Here is a 16,226-nt window from a genome sequence, read left to right on the forward strand (position 1 = left end):
CAGGTCCTGTCCACTTGAAGCCACGTCTCAGTTATCCCCACAATATCGTATCTTGCCAATTTCCAAAAGAGCCTCAAGCTCATCCATCTTATTTCTAATGCTTCGTGCATTCATATATAATATTTTTAATTTGTTACTGCCCTCACCCTTCCCATCAACTCCTATTTCACTCAACCTTACAGCATGATCCCTTTTTGAGTTTTCTGCCTCATTGATACAGTTGTCTTTCTAGACTTCCCTTGTTCTAACTTTCCCTTCAATTTCCTTCTTAAACATCCAGTTTGTCCCCTCCCCCCCCCGTTTAAACGAAGCTGTGTTGCAGTAGCAAACCTGCCTGCCAGAATGCTGGTCCCTAACCAATTAAGGTGCAAACCGTCTCTCTTGTAGAATTTATGCTTACAACAAAACATACCCCAGTGATCCAAGAATTTAAATCCTTGCTTCCTGCAGCAGTTCCCCAACCACACGTTCAGTCCATTATCTCCCTGTTTCTGGCCTCACCAGCCCAAGGAACTGGAAGCCTCATGGGCAGCTCCTGCTGGACTTCTTTGTTGCTGCCAATTAACAACTTTAGGTGGACAATTATACATCACTTTAGTGTCCTCATTCTGATGGTATCAATATTCATCGTGCCCATTTAGCCAGGCTGCTATCTGACTGAGTTCCCAGTTGGCAGGCTGGTATCTGACAGGATTCCCAGTTGGCAGGCTGATATCTGACTGGATTTCCCAGTTAGCAGGCTGATATCTGACTGGATTCCCAGTTGGCAGGCTGGTATCTGACTGGGATCCCAGTTGGCAGGCTGTTATCTGACTGGGTTCCCAATTAACAGGCTGGTATCTGACTGGATTTCCTAGTTAGCAGGCTGGTATCTGACTGGATTTCCCAGTTGGCAAGCTGGTATCTGACTGGGTTCCCAGTTAGCAGGCTGGTATCTGACTGGGTTCCCAGTTGGCAGACTGATATCTGACTGGGTTCCCAATTAACAGGCTGGTATCTGACTGGGTTCCCAGTTAACAAGCTGGTATCTGACTGTGTTCCCAGTTGGCAGGTTAGTATCTGACTGGGTTCCCAGTTGGCAGGCTGGTATCTGACTGGGTTCCCAGTTGGCAGACTGGTATCTGACTGGGTTCCCAGTTAGCAGGCTGGTATCTGACTGGGTTCCCAGTCAGCAGGCTGGTATCTGACTGGGTTCCCAGTTGGCAGGCTGGCATCTGACTGGGTTCCCAGTTGGCAGGCTGGCATCTGACTGGGTTCCCAGTTGGCAGGCTGGCATCTGACTGGGTTCTGCTGCTGGCTGAAGGAACCAGATTTGGAAAATGAGAGAATCATGGATGGGATTGACTGGAAATCAACCCCTTCCTGCCCTGTGAGTGTCCTCACACCACTCCCTAAACCTGCTGGACCCTCTCCTGACATTATGGAACAGCTTCTTCCCCGCTGTTATCAGACTGATGAAGGGACCGTCATATATTAGAGTTAGTCTTCCTCTGCACCTTTTCTGTTGCTGTAACACTATATTCTGCATTCTGTTCTATTACCCTGATGTACTTATGAAAGGCGTAATTTGCCTGGTTGGCATGCAAAACAATACGTTTCATTGTATCTCAGTACGTGACAATAATCAATCAAATCATATCCAATCACTGACCTGCTCAGCAGTTCAACCTGTGAGTAGTAGTGGAGTCATCATTTCCCCCTCCAACTCTATTTTGATTTAGTCCCTGCCCTCCCCTTCACTGTTTGATCACACAGCACTGCCCTTTGTGTAGGGCACTGCTTGTCATTGGCCACTGGGGTGTTTCCTTTCTTCCAGGTGGTGGAAATTGAATAAAGATTCGTACACCTTGTGTCTCTCACTGTGTCTCACACCTGCACACACACACCATGGGGGCTGGGGAAAAAATGAAAAAGAGAAAGAAAAAAAAACCTGTGAGTGGTAGCAGTACCGGCCACAGCCATGTGGCTTCACAGTGGCGCCACTGAGCAATGTAGAGCTCAGTCTAGAGTCTTTGATTGGCTGCCTTTAGGGGATGGGGTGGGGATGGGATCACCGCTGCCCAGTTACACACCTGATTGATGCTCCATCCAGCAGTGCATCCTGAAAAGAGGGAATGGTGGATTCTTGCTGACTGTCCAGCTAAAAGCAAGACCCCCATCACCACCAATAAAGACCACCAAGGGGGTGGGCAGATACCTCCATACTAGAGTCAACACCACATTAAAGAGAGGCTTTGGGTAATAGAACCACATTCACAAACCTGGAGCTAGTCTGAATCTATTCACAGAGAAGGGAGTTATTTAATCAAGGGTGAAAGTTCAACCAAAAAATCCTTTATCTTGTGATGGTAGCAAACAGACACTATTTTTAACTGGCCACAACTGGAATAGCTCATAAAAGATTAAAATATAGAACAGAAAGATAGTCCAAAACTTTTATAATACCATCTCCATCGATTAATGTTTGGAAGCCAAAATATTTTATCTTATCTAAACAGAGAGAAGTTGTTCCTGCTCATCAAAGAAAAAAAGAGAGAGGGTGCAGATTTGGAAAATTGTGCAAATGAAGCAAAGGTGAAGTGTGGAAAATCACTTTTATACAGTGAGTAGTTCGGGCCTGGGAATGTGGGGGAGGCAGGTTCAACGGAGGCATTCCAGACGGGATTAGATGGCTAGTTCGTTAGAAACGGTGTGCAGGGAAGTGAGGAAAAGGCAGGAGATTGGGGTTAGGGGATGGAGCTGATGCAGGCACGATGGGCTGAATAGCCTCTTTCTGCACCGTAACGATTCTGCCATCTATAGCCTTAGGCAGCGATTACTGTTGTATCGTTCTGACTGGTTCCCCAATGGAACACACTCAAAAAGGTGAGGCGGTGGGGAAGTTCTGGGTGTGACCTTTCCAAGGGTTTTCAGCTGCTGGGGCTCTGAGCTTCTGTCTAATCCTGCCACCTCCATCCCGCCCCTCCCCCACCCCCATCCCCCCCACACCCACCCCCTCCGTCCCCTCCGTCCCCCTTCCTCTCTCCTCCTTAACACTCCTCTTTGATGGAATGTGTGGTGACCTGAATGTGTCTCAGAGGCTGGGCGCCTGTAGTTGGGAGGGTGGCATGGTGCTGAGTTCGAACCCCTGCATCTCACTGCCTCTGCCCAAAGCAAACTCTGGGGGAGGGAGCAGATTGCTGTGTGACTGTTGGCTCCCACACAGCAGCAACAACAAAAAAAAACAAACATTTGTGGGCCATACTCAACCATCTTACCCCACGCCCAAGTGAGATCCTTCAATAAACCACAGCAGGAGGAGTAGACAACCAGGAGGCTGGGGGAACACAGCAAGGCAGGCAGCATCAGGAGGGAGAGGGACACAGCAAGGCAGGCAGCATCAGGAGGGAGAGGGACACAGCAAGGGAGGCAGCATCCAGATGCCTTTTAAATGTTGTAATTGTACTAGACTCCACTACTTCCTCTGGCAGCTCATTCCGTACACACAACTCCACTTTCCTACTTTTTCCCACAACCTCTTGATTCCCGTTGACGATTAAAACTTTGTCTCTCCCAGCCTTGATAGCCCTCTACAGTAAAGAGCTCCACAGATCCACTCCCCTCTGGGAGGAAGGTCCTCCTCATCTCCATCTGAAGTCAATGAGAGTTTAAGGGCCTCACCCTGCCTCCCCACTACAATTATTGCAGCTCGAGGTGGGAGAAGGAAGAGTTGGCCAATCTTTTTAATATGGGCAGGCTGTTGGAGTGGAAGTTTGGGGAGATAGGAGGACATCAGTCTGAGCACAATTCATGGAGGGTTCGGTGGGGGGTTGGTGGGGACATGGGACCCGGGGGGGGGGTGGGGGGAAAAGGCCAATGGTAAGCACTGAGAGTCAGCTTTGTTTCTGAGCAACCTGAACCCCTCGCGCCCATCAGTGACTTCCCAACGCAGGCGGCCAATCAGCTGTCTGATTGCCAGAGATTGGCTGGGCTCTCTCAGTTTTGACTGGCACAGGTTTCTCTCCTGGACACTTTCCCACTTCTGGACTTAGTCCAAAAACAGGAATGCCCTGCCCTCCGTATCAATCTCTGTCTGACTCCATACCCTGTGAAGCACTTTCATAGAATCCCTACAGCGTGGAAGCAGGCCATTCAGCCCACTGAGTCACACTCACCCTCCGAAGAGCATCTCACCCAGACCCATACCATCCCTGTAACCCTGCATTTCCCATGGCTAACCTACACATCCCTGACCAGTATGGCTAATTTAGCAAGACCTATCTACCTAACCTCAACATCTTTGGATTGTGGGAGGAAACCGGAGCACCCGGAGGAAACCCATACAGACACGGGGAGAATGCGCAAACTCCACATGTTCAGTCGCCTGAGGCTGGAATCAAATCCGGGTCCTTGGTGCTGTGAGGCAGCAGTGCTAACCACTGAGCCACCGTGCTGCTGCTCCAGGGCCTACACTTTCGAGTGTACTAAAGGTGCTACATAAATGCACATTGCTGTTGCTGCTATTTCTTGAACTCAGGGACTACTGGTGGAACTCTAACTGATCATACTGCACATATTGAGGATGAAACATCTGGACTCCAGTCTGGTCCTTCACAGTTGGGAGGGGGCACTTATTTACTTGACTCTTACTGATGGGGTTCTGTTCAGGGATTATACACACACTGAAAACCAATTTGACTCTTTAAGCTTCCAAATCTCAATATTATAAAGTAACAGGGTCAAGCAACAATCCAAAAATTACAACTCCCTGACGAAAGGGAGGACCTGCATTCACATAGCACCTTAATGTGCTCTATAAACCCTTCAAACTGATTCATTACTTCTGCAGTGATGTTGTTCTGTTCTGTATAAAGATATAGTTGAGCCTTGTCAAATTAATTTAGTTAATGAGGAAGGTTTCTTTTGTTTTTACTCAGTCCATTAACATGATAAACTGGGAGTGGAGTGTAATGCAGGAAGGACAGTGGAGGTTTGATTCACTTCAGATTGTTCTGAATCACTGAGAACTGCTCACAACAGCACCTTGCATTTATGTAGCATCTTAATGCAGCAAAACATTGCAAAGCACTTCATAGCTATGTTTCCAATCAAAGTTTGACACTGAATCCCATAAGGACATTTGGACAGAACAGGACATTGACCAGAAACTTAACTGGCCTCGCCACATAAATACAGTGGCTACAAGAGCAGGTCAGGGGCTTGGAATACTGCGGCAAGTAACTCACTTCCTGACTCCTCAAAGCCTGTCTCACCATCTACAAGGCACAAGTCAGGAGTGATGGAATACTCCCCACTTGCCCCTGGATGGGGGCAGCTCCAACAACACTCAAGAAGCTCGACAACATCCAGGACAAAGCAGCCGCTTGGTTCGCACCACATCCACATGCATCCATTCCCTCCACCACCGATGCTCAGTAGCAGCAGTGTGTACCATCTACAAGATGCACTGGAGAAATTCACCAAAGATCCTCAGACAGCTCCTTCCAAACCCACAACCACTTCCAAAAGACAAGGGCAGCAGCACATACAACACCACCCCCTGCAAGTTCCCCTCCCAGCCACTCACCACCCTGACTTGGAAATATATCGCTGTTCCTTCACTGTCACTGGGTCAGAATCCTGGAATTCCCTCCCTAAGGGCATTGTGGGTCAACCCACAGCACACGGACTGCAGCAGGTCAAGAAGGCAGCTCACCCCCCCCCCCCCCCCCCTTCTCAAGGGGCAACTAGGGACAGGCAATAAATACTGGCCCAGCCAGTGACACCCACATCCCTGAATGAAACTTTAAAAAGAGATGAGAATCTTGGTCAGAGAGGTAAATATTAAGGAGTGTCTTAAAAGAGGATAGAGCGGTGGTGAGGCTGAGAGAGAGGGAGATGAGAGAGCTGCCAATGAGGAGAAAGGGAAGTGGGATGTATTAATGAGGCGTGGATTAGAGGAATATGGAGAGAGCTGGTTAGCACTCAGATAGAGGGAATGACAAGATCAAAGAGGCCTGAGTCAATGTAGGAAGGATTTGAAAATGAGGGTGTCAATTTGAAGATCAAGTCTCTGATACACCATGAGTCATAGAATCATTGAGACCTATAGAGATGTACAGCATGGGAACAGACCCTTCGGTCCAACCCGTCCATGCCGACCAGATATCCCAACCCAATCTAGTCCCACCTGCTAGCACCCAGCCCATATTCCTCCAAACCCTTCCTATTCATATACCCATCCAAATGCCTCTTAAATATTATAATTGTACCAGCCTCCACCACATCCTCTGGCAGCTCATTCCATACACATACCACCCTCCGAGTGAAAATGTTGCCCCTTAGGTGCCTTTTATATCTTTCCCCTCTCACATAAACCTATGCCCTCTAGTTCTGGACTCCCCGACCCCAGGGAAAAGATCTTGTCTGTTTTTTCTAACCATTTCCCTCATGATTTTATAAACTTCTATAAGGTCACCCCTCAGCCTCCGATGCTCCAGGGAGAACAGCCCCAGCCTGTTCAGCCTCTCCCCAAAGCTGAAATCCTCCAACCCTGGCAACATCCTTGTAAGTCTTTTCTGAACCCTTTCAGGTTTCACAACATCCTTCTTATAGTAGGGAGACCAGAATTGCACACAATATTTCACAAGTGGACTAACCAATGTCCTGTACAGTCACAACATGACCTCCCAACTCCTGTATTCAATATTCTGAGTCAAGGTAGGTTGGTGAGCTTGAGGAGGGAGGAGTAACAAGACGGGATGTGAACTAATCTCGAGGCAGACTCCATGGGGGTCAGAGCAGCTGTGCACTTTCCGATATTTAAAGCAGGTTTGAGCGTGTGAGGGTTGCAACTGCAAACCAGTATTCCAGACGGTCAGATGAACATTGTCCTGGGTCAGTTCAGGATTGGTTTGAATTTAGATCTAGAATTGTACTGTCTTGTTCCATCACAAAAGTAGTCAGTAAATTAAAGCAGTTTGAAAGCAAGGAGGAACAGCAGGCTCTCTGATGTTGTAGAAGCTCTGGTATAACTGCAGCTCATGTGTTTCCACACTGACAGGGTTTAAGGCGATGTTGTGGGGACTAATATTTCCACATCATTGGCAGATTACCACCTCTTCATACACAACAAAGTAACACTCAAAAAACTCACTCTGTAACAGGCCTTCGCATCACACCCAGCTCAGAGAGAGCCTTCACATCCTATCCTACCTCTCCACAATTAGGAAATGAACACTTCAACCCCGGAATGAATGTGGACAAACAGTACTCCATCTGATTGACAGCATCCGCGTTCATTCGGTTTTTATTGACGCATTACTGCTTGACCAGCTCCAATCAAACATTGTTAAATATTGTCAGCCATTGCCCCACACGGGGATATTCCTGTCCCCAGGCTGAGAGGTCAGGTCTCCATTCTCTATAACAGAGGGTCATAGAACATAGAACATTACAACACAGTACAGGCCTTTCGGCCCCCGATGTTGTGCTGACCTGTGGAAATAATCTGCTGCCCATCTAACCTATACCATTCCATTATTATCCATATATATGCCCAATGCCCGTTTAAATGCACTTAACATTGCAGAGTCTACGACTGTTGCAGACATGCCATTATACACCCGTACTACTCTCTGAGTAAAGAAACTACCCTGATATCTCTCCTAAATCTGTCACCCCTCAATTTAAAGCTATGTCCCCTCATGTTATCCTTCACCATCCAAGGAAAAAGGCTCTCCCTGTCCACCCTATCTAACCCTCTGATTATCTTATATGTCTCAATTAAGTCATCTCTCAATCTTCTTCTCTCCCAACGAAAACAGCCTCAGTTCCCTCAGGATTTCCTCAGAAGACCTTCCTTCCACACCAGGCAACATCCTAGTAAATCTTCTTTGAATCCTTTCCAAAGCTTTCACATCCTTCCTATAATGTGGTGACCAGAACTGTCCACAATACTCTAGGTGCGGCCGCACCAGTATCTTGTACAGCTGAAGCATGAGCTCGTGTCTCCGAAATTCAATCCCCCTACCAATAAACGCCAACACACCATATGCCTTCCTAATAACCCTATCAGCCTGGGTGGCAACTTTCATGGATTTATGCACCTGGATACCGAGATTTCTCTGTTCATCTACACTGCCAAGAATTTTACCATTAGCCCAGTACTCTGCATTCCTGCTACGTCTTCTGAAGCAAACTACCTCACACTTTTCTGCAATAAATTCCATTTGCCAATCTCAGCTCAGCTCGGCATATTATCTATGTCTCTCTGTAACCCACAACATCCTTCGGCACTATCCACAATTCTGCCTACTTTAAAGTCATCTGCAAATTTACTAACCTATCCTCTATGCCCACCTCCAGATCATTTATAAAAATGATAAACAGCAGGGGCCCCAAAACACCACTATAACCGAGCTACAGGAATGAACATTTTCCATCAACCACCACCCTCTGACTTCTTTCAGCCAGCCAATTTCTGATCCAAACCACTAACTCACCCTCAATCCTGAAAGTCCTTATTTTGTGCAATAGCCCACCATGAGGAACCTTATCAAACACCTTACTGAAGTTCATATACACCACATCAACCGCTTTACCCTCATCCATCTGTTTTGTCACCTTCTCAAAGAACTCAATAAGGCTAGTTAGACACGACCTACCCTTCACAAAACTGTGTTGACTATCCCTAATGAAATTATTCCTTTCCAGATGATTATAAATCCTATCTCTTATAACCATTTCCAACACTTTACCCACAGTAAAGGCTCACTGGCCTATAATTTCCAGGGTTGTCTCTATTCCCCTTCTTAAACAAGGGAACAACATTTGCTATCCTCCAGTCTTCTGGCACTGCACCTGTCGACAATGATGACATAAAGATCAAGGCTAAAGGCTCTGCAATCTCCTCCCTGGCTTCCCAGAGAATCCGAGGATAAATCCCATCCAGCCCCGGGGTCTTATCTATTTTCAGATCTTCCAAAATTGCTAAAACGTTCTCTGACACATCTAATCTTGTAGCCTGTATCTCTGTAATCTCAGTAACATTGCTGAGGGAGTGTCGCACTGTCGGAGGGTCAGTGCTGAGGGAGTGTCGCACTGTCGGAGGGTCAGTGCTGAGGGAGTGCCGCACTGTCGGAGGGTCAGTGCTGAGGGAGTGCCTCACTGTCAGAGGGTCAGTGCTGAGGGAGCGTCGCACTGTCGGAAGGTCAGTGCTGAGGGAGCGCTGCATTGTCGGAGGGTCAGTGCTGAGGGAGTGCCTCACTGTCAGAGGGTCAATGCTACACTATCAGAGGGTCAGGGCTGAGTGAATAGGCACTATAGGAGGGGTCAGCGCTGAGGGAATACCACACTGTCAGAGGGTCGGGGTGGAGGGAGTGTCACACTGCTGCAAGGTCAGGGCTGAGGGAGTGCCGCACTGTCAGATGGTCAGTGCTGAGGGAGTGCCACATTGTCGGAGGGTCAGTGCTGAGGCAGTGCCACACTGATATACACAAACGTCAGATGATGTTCTCCCCATGTCCTGAACAATATGGTTTTACATTTATTTGTGGATGTGTTGAGTATAGGAGTTGGGACTGAGATTAGATTTCCTACTGTGTTGAAACAGGCCCTTCAGCCTAACAAGTCCACATCAACCCTCCGGAGAGTAACCCACCCAGACCCATTTCTCTCTGACTAATTGTCTTAGCATGACCAATTTAGAATGGCTAATTCAACTGATTTGCACATCTTTAGACTGTGGGAGGAAACTGGAGCACCCGGAGGAAACCCACACAGACATGGAGGGAATGTGCAAACTCCACACAGACAGTCACCCAAAGCTGGAATCGAACCCAGGTCCTTGGCGTTGTGAGGCAGCAGTGCTAACCACTGAGCCACTGTGCTGCCCCAAAATTGCATCATGTCGAGGTTGTACAGAAGTACCACCTTCTGGATTACTGCGTCCAGTTCTGGACCAGTTCCAGGAAGGATATTATTAAACTGGAGAGTGTTCAGAAGAGATATACAAGAATATTGCCTGATATGGAGGGTTTGGGTTATAAGAAGAGGCTGTTTTGCCTGGGACCTTCTTCACTGGAGCGTAGGAGGTTGAGAGTTGACTTTATAGAAGTTTATACAATCATGAGGGATACAGATAGGATTAATGGTAGTTGTCCTTTCCCTACAATAGGGGATTTCAAAATTGAGGGCACATTTTTAAGGTCAGAGGAGACAGATTTATCAAGACATGAGGAGTAAATATTTTGCACAGAGTTTGCATCTGGAATTAATTTCCTGTGGAAGTGGTGGATATGATGCAGGTACAGTTACAATGTTGAAAAGACATTTGGATAAGTACATGGATAGGAAGGGTCTGGAGGGATATGGGCCAGGAGCAGGCAGGTGGGACTAGTTTAGTTTGGGATTCGGGTCGGCATGGCCTGGTTGGGCCGAAGGGTCTGTTTCCGTGCTGTATGGCTCTATGTTGGTGTCACGGGTTTGGCCAATAATTGTTCATTCCTCACTGCCATTAGGAAGCTGCAGGGGAGCTCTATCAATCAACAGATTATTCAGTTATTTACAAGTTCCTGTCTGTGGGATCTTGCAGTACACATTGAAACCACTTCTGTACCAAGAAGATTGGTAAGTTGCCAGGACCGGGAGTTGGGGTATTTGTCAGGGACAAGGTTTGAACATGATGCAGCTCAAACACTGTGCTCCTCCCTGGTAGCTCCCCACCATTGACATAGAGATCAGAATGAACGCCTTAGTCCATTCATCAGGAGGGGAAAAGATTAACTGGAAAGTGGTGCAGAGTAACAACAGGGGAGTGGAGGGAGAAAGAGGGGTATGGAAACACAGAAACATAGTAAATATGAGCAGGAGTAGGCCATTCGGCCCTTCAAGCCAGCTCCACCATTCAGTATATCATCCAACTCAGTCCCCTGTTCCTGCTTTCTCCCCCGTTCCCTTTGATCCCTTGAGGGGGGGAACAACAGAAGGAGAAACTGAGAGGAACACCAGACACCGGTAAACCAATCAAAGAGAAAAGAAAATAAATCACATTTTTTGTTACTTTTTGTGAAAAGCCCAGAGTGAGAGGTGACTGGGTGGTGACAAACCAGTGTGTCAATGCGACACCTGCTCCCCATTTGTATGACCACTCAGAGGCCCATTGGGGAAATATTTGTAAAATCACTACATTTTAACCCTCCTGGTTTGAACAGATCCCAACGTCAGCAGGTTTTCTGTGTCTCTAGCTGTAACCATGGATTGTGTTGCCTCTGTAGATTGCTAACTCTGCCTGGACTTTATTAACCATGAACTCTCTGGGCATTGGGAACTGTTCCTACACTCCCAGGGCTGCTCCTGATGTCAAAACAACACCCTCTCTCATCCTCACAGTGCAGTCAACTCTTTACTTACATTCTAACATACATTGCAATGATTGTAGCTCTCTAACCCAATGTGTTTCTATTCTTCCATTGAGTCCGAGTAACGTAACTTTTGATATCAGAGTAATCTCGTCTAGCTTCCCAGCAAACTGTACCATCTAAGCCTCCTATCTCTAGCCAGCCTCAGATATACCCATGACAATGTGTGCCTGTTGAACGGGCAGGGTTGGCTATTTGACCCTGGAGCATGCTGAGCTGACCTCTGAGATTCAACCGTGATCACCACCACCACCTCCTCCTTCTCTTCCGGCATCTCCTTCAAATATTTTGGCTTTCAAACAGAAATATACATTTACATAAAATTGACATTACCTTTCATTCTGAGGCCTTTGAATTCACATGCTCCAAAGACTGAACACAGTTTTAATGTGTTTACTGGCCCTCTCTGTTTCCAGGGTGAGTTTGATCTTGGCTGTGTCTCTGTGAGGAGTCCTGAGTAAATACCTAAACCAACACCACTTGCTAGGCTTTACCATGCTATGGTTAGAATAACAGAATCCCCACGGTGTGAAAGCAGGACTTTCAGCCCATTGAGTCCACACCGACCGTCAAAAGGGCATCTCACCCAGACCACTTCCTTACCCCATCCCTGGAACCCTGCATTTCCCATGGCCAATCCTGTGCATCCCTGGACACTATAGTATAGCTAATCCACCTAGCCTGTACATCTCTGGACACTCTACCCTAACCTGCACACCTTTGGACTGTGGGAGGAAACCGGAGCACCCTGAGGAAACCCACACAGACCCAGGGGGAAGTGTGTAAACTCCACATAGACCATCGCCTGAGGGTGCAATCGAATCCGGGTTCCTAGTGTTGTGAGATAGCAGTGCTAACCACTGAGCCACCATGTCACCCCAGGTGGTCAGACTAAAATAAATTCATCCATTCCTATAGCATCTTTCACAACCTAAGAACATCCTGAAGTGCATTAAAAAATAATTTTGAAGTGATGCATCATAGGGAATTCAGTCCTTGAATTTGTACACAGCAGGATCTCACAAATGGGAAAGTGATTTTTAAAAAAGTTGTTCTCAGCATGCAGATATCACTGACAACACCAGATTTATGACCCATCCCTAAATGTATTTAACAAGGTGATGGCGAGTCACTATCTTAAAAACAATGGAGGGGCTTGTCAGGCAATTGGAACGGCATTCTGGCGTGAGTGGGTTTTACAAGATTTCAGTCGTTTCACAGTCAGCACCATGAGATTAGGTTTTGTTCATTCAGTTAATTGAACTTAAGTTCAGGGCCTCTAATGGGATTTGATCTCATGCCTTTGGACAATCGATCTGCCCCTCACTGAGCAAACCACTGGGTGACCAGAGCCGTTAATAACTCGCTCACTGACTTTATTTAAGACTAATGACAAATATTGGCCCGGGCACTAGGGACAACTGTCCGTAGTTGCTTTCAAATTGTACAGGGGATCTTCCCGTAAGGACGGAGGGATACTAGTCCCAGTATTTGAGAGACCATTTGAGAAGTAGGTTGTCTTTGCTATCCTCTGTGTGGACCATTTGGGAGCAGTTCAGTTACCAGGCACTGGTAACCCTGAGTATCTAGACCAGTCCCAGATATAAAGGGCCATCTCTAGAGTAGGACTCCGTACCTCGTGTGTCCATATTTCCATTCCAAGCACTGATATCTTTACCTTTTGTCGGATGAAGGGAGTGACTTTGGAGGCTCTATTCGTATCTCAGGATCCCATTCTCCAGGAGGAAGGACAATCACCTCATCCAGGAACTCGTCAATTCCGGCCAGGAGATCAGCATTATCCTTCGCCTTGTAGGCGATGTCGTGAAACAGCTAAACAATCCGAGAGGGAAAAGCAGAACTCCGGTCACACATTGTAAACACCAACAAATAACATCACAAATGCTCATCGCTCCTGACTCAGTTCCAACTAGGAATGTCAGAACGGAGTGGGGGAATCATCCAGACTGTCTATAACGAGAGGAAGGTCAATCGGCCTCTTCTATAAACACAACAGACCCTCCACCACTCAACCCAGATCTCTGTGCTCTTCCAATCCTGGCCCAGAGGTAGGGCCACTAACACTGCCTCTACTAGATGTTGTGTGATAGCGGAGGTGATGCCTTCCTTCACTTCACTGAAGGTTGAGTATTGCATTATGGTAGTGTCCCTACCTCTGAGTCAGGAAATCTGGGTTCAAGTCTCACTTGGTCCAGGGGCATGCCATCACATTTCTGAACAGGTTTAGATTAGATTCCCTAAAGTGTGGAAACAGGCCCTTTGGCCCAACAAGTCCACACTGACCCTCCGAAGAGTAACCCACCCAGAGCCATTCCCCCTACCCTATATTTATTCCTGACTAATGCACCTAACCTACACATCCCTGGACACTATGGGCGATTTCTATTGGCCAATTCACCTAACCTGCACATCTATGGACTGTGGGAGGAAACTGGAGCACCTGGAGGAAACCTACACAGACACAGGGAGAATGTGTAAACTCCACACAGACAGTCACCCGAGGCTGGAATCAAACCCGAGTTCCTGGCGCTGTGAGGCAGCAGTGCTAACCACTGAGCCACGGTGTCGCCCCAAATTGGTTGCCCCAGGATGATAAGAACAATATCATAACAAACAAAAATAATGCAGTTATCTGGGGAGTCTCTTGTGACACAGTGATAGTGTCCATGCCTCTGAGCCAGGAGGTGCAGCTTCAAGTGCCACCTGCTCCAGAGGTGTGTAATAACATCTCCGACCGGATCGATTGGAAAATATCTGTGGCAGTCTGGCTTGTCCTGATATTTTTGGCAGGACATACCTGTTAGGTAAACACATATTTTTAAATGTATTTAAACATTTTAGGAAATAATGATTTATTAATGGACTCTGAAAGTGTGAGAGAATGGTCACTTTACTGACCAGCTGAATGACTGGGTCGAGAATTTAATTCTGCCCCACTGCATAGAATGTACAGCAAAGGCACAGGTTACACACCCCGGTGGGGTAATACTCCTCGGGTGCCTCCTCCAATCACCTTCACCCGATTTTGTGCTGTCCCTTTCTCTGTCATTTCTCATTTAACTTGACCTCGCCCACCCCCGGTGGGAACGGGTTCCACATTCTCCCCACTCTCTCGGGAAAGAGTCAGAAGACACGTGACACCAAGTTATCGTCCAACAGATTTATTTGAAATCTGCACCGAAAGCTTGTGATTTTGGACTATAAGCTGGTGTTGTGTGACTTCTGACCTTGTCCATCCCAGTCCTACACCGGCACCTCCACATCTGGGGAACGAGATTTCGGGTGAATGTTCCATTGGATTCTGGTCACTGTATTAAATTTATGGATTCCAGTTCTGGTCTCCCCCACAGGAGGAAATAGCTTCTCGACTGTTGGAATATTGCGTGCAATTCTGGTCTCCTTCCTACCGGAGAGTTTTTGTGAAACTTGAAAGGGTTCAGAAAAGATTTACAAGGATGTTCCCAGGGTTGGAAGATTTGAGCTACAGGGAGAGGATGAACAGGCTGGAGCTGTTTTCCCTGGAGCGTCGGAGGCTGAGGGGTGACCTTATAGAGGTTTACAAAATTGAGGGGCATGGATAGGGTAAACAGGCAAAGTCTTTTCCCTGGAGTCGGCGAGTCCAGAACTAGAGGTCATAGGTTTAGGGTGAGAGGGGAAAGATATAAAAGGGACCTATGGGGCAACGTTTTCACACAGAGGGTGGTACGTGTATGGAATGAGCTGCCAGAGGATGTGGTGGAGGCTGGTACAATTACAACATTTAAGAGGCATTTGGATGGGTATATGAATAGGAAGGGTTTGGAGGGATATGGGCCAAGTGCTGTCAGGTGGGACTAGACTGGGTTGGGATATCTGGTCGGTATGGACGGGTTGGACCAAAGGGTCTGTTTCCGTGCTGTACATCTCTAATACTCTATGACCTATCCTGTTGTAATCCTAAACGCCTTGATTAGGTCATTAGTAAAGAGCTTGATTAAGTTGCAAGTGCACACAAGAAGAGAAGACATGACTCTGGGTCACATTGTATGTCGGCACTGAACCAACCTGAGAACAAAAGCCATTGGTAGCTAAACTCGTAAAGGAAACACAATGCCCTAATTATACTGACGCACTCGCAATTTCTCCTCACTGCAGTGCCCTTCCCACTGTCCTTTCTGTGTGTGAGGCAGCTCACTGACCTCCCCACCCCCCACTTTGGCACCTCACCACTGTTAGAGTATCACATCTACTGGTGGGTCTACACCTGAACAATGAACAGACTGCATTAAAAACACACACAGCAACCACAACAGCATTTAACTGGACCCGGTAGAATTGGGGCGTTAAGAGACTGAGCTGTCAGACAATGGAGACAACAGCAAGTGTGCGGAATGGGACAAGGCTGTGACAGGCAGTGATAGCCTCAGTGAACAAGAGACATTGTGCCAGATTTTACAAGAGAAAACAATCACGTCTCCTGCAGAAAGCAGGTTTCATCCCCGGGACGACACAATGCTTGAAGCAATTTCAAGGTGCACTCAGAATGGAACGCTGACAGGGTGGGGTAGGGGGATAGTGGGGGGTGGGGAATGAGGGGGGAGGTGGAGAGAACATGGATGTTCCCCCCCCCCCCCCCCCCCCCCCCCCCCCCCCCCCCCCACCACACCCCTCACCCACAGCTCACAGCCAACATACCCACTTTGTGAAGTTGTGGTGTTTCTGTTTTTACTGCAAGGAAACCAGGTCACTGAGTGGTATTGCGTACTGGAGAACAGCTCATTATTAATTCAACCTTCATCAAGAATGTCAGTGTTTTCACAACGTAGA

At 47.4% G+C, this 16,226-nt stretch overlaps 1 protein-coding gene across 4 annotated transcripts in view; it reads right to left on the minus strand.

Moving 5' to 3' along the window:
• The window catches only part of LOC122539523 (electrogenic sodium bicarbonate cotransporter 1-like), a 178,796-nt gene that overhangs the window by 104,591 nt on the left and 57,979 nt on the right, over positions 1 to 16,226 (minus strand). For all 4 annotated transcript variants that reach the window (XM_043674469.1, XM_043674471.1, XM_043674472.1 and 1 more), the window contains exon 9: positions 13,078 to 13,232. In XM_043674469.1, coding sequence (XP_043530404.1) covers positions 13,078 to 13,232 — 155 coding nt within the window. The remainder of the gene's footprint in view (positions 1 to 13,077; positions 13,233 to 16,226) is intronic.

The sequence above is a fragment of the Chiloscyllium plagiosum genome, chromosome 32, assembly GCF_004010195.1.
Source record: "Chiloscyllium plagiosum isolate BGI_BamShark_2017 chromosome 32, ASM401019v2, whole genome shotgun sequence".
Taxonomy (NCBI): Eukaryota; Metazoa; Chordata; class Chondrichthyes; order Orectolobiformes; family Hemiscylliidae; genus Chiloscyllium; species Chiloscyllium plagiosum.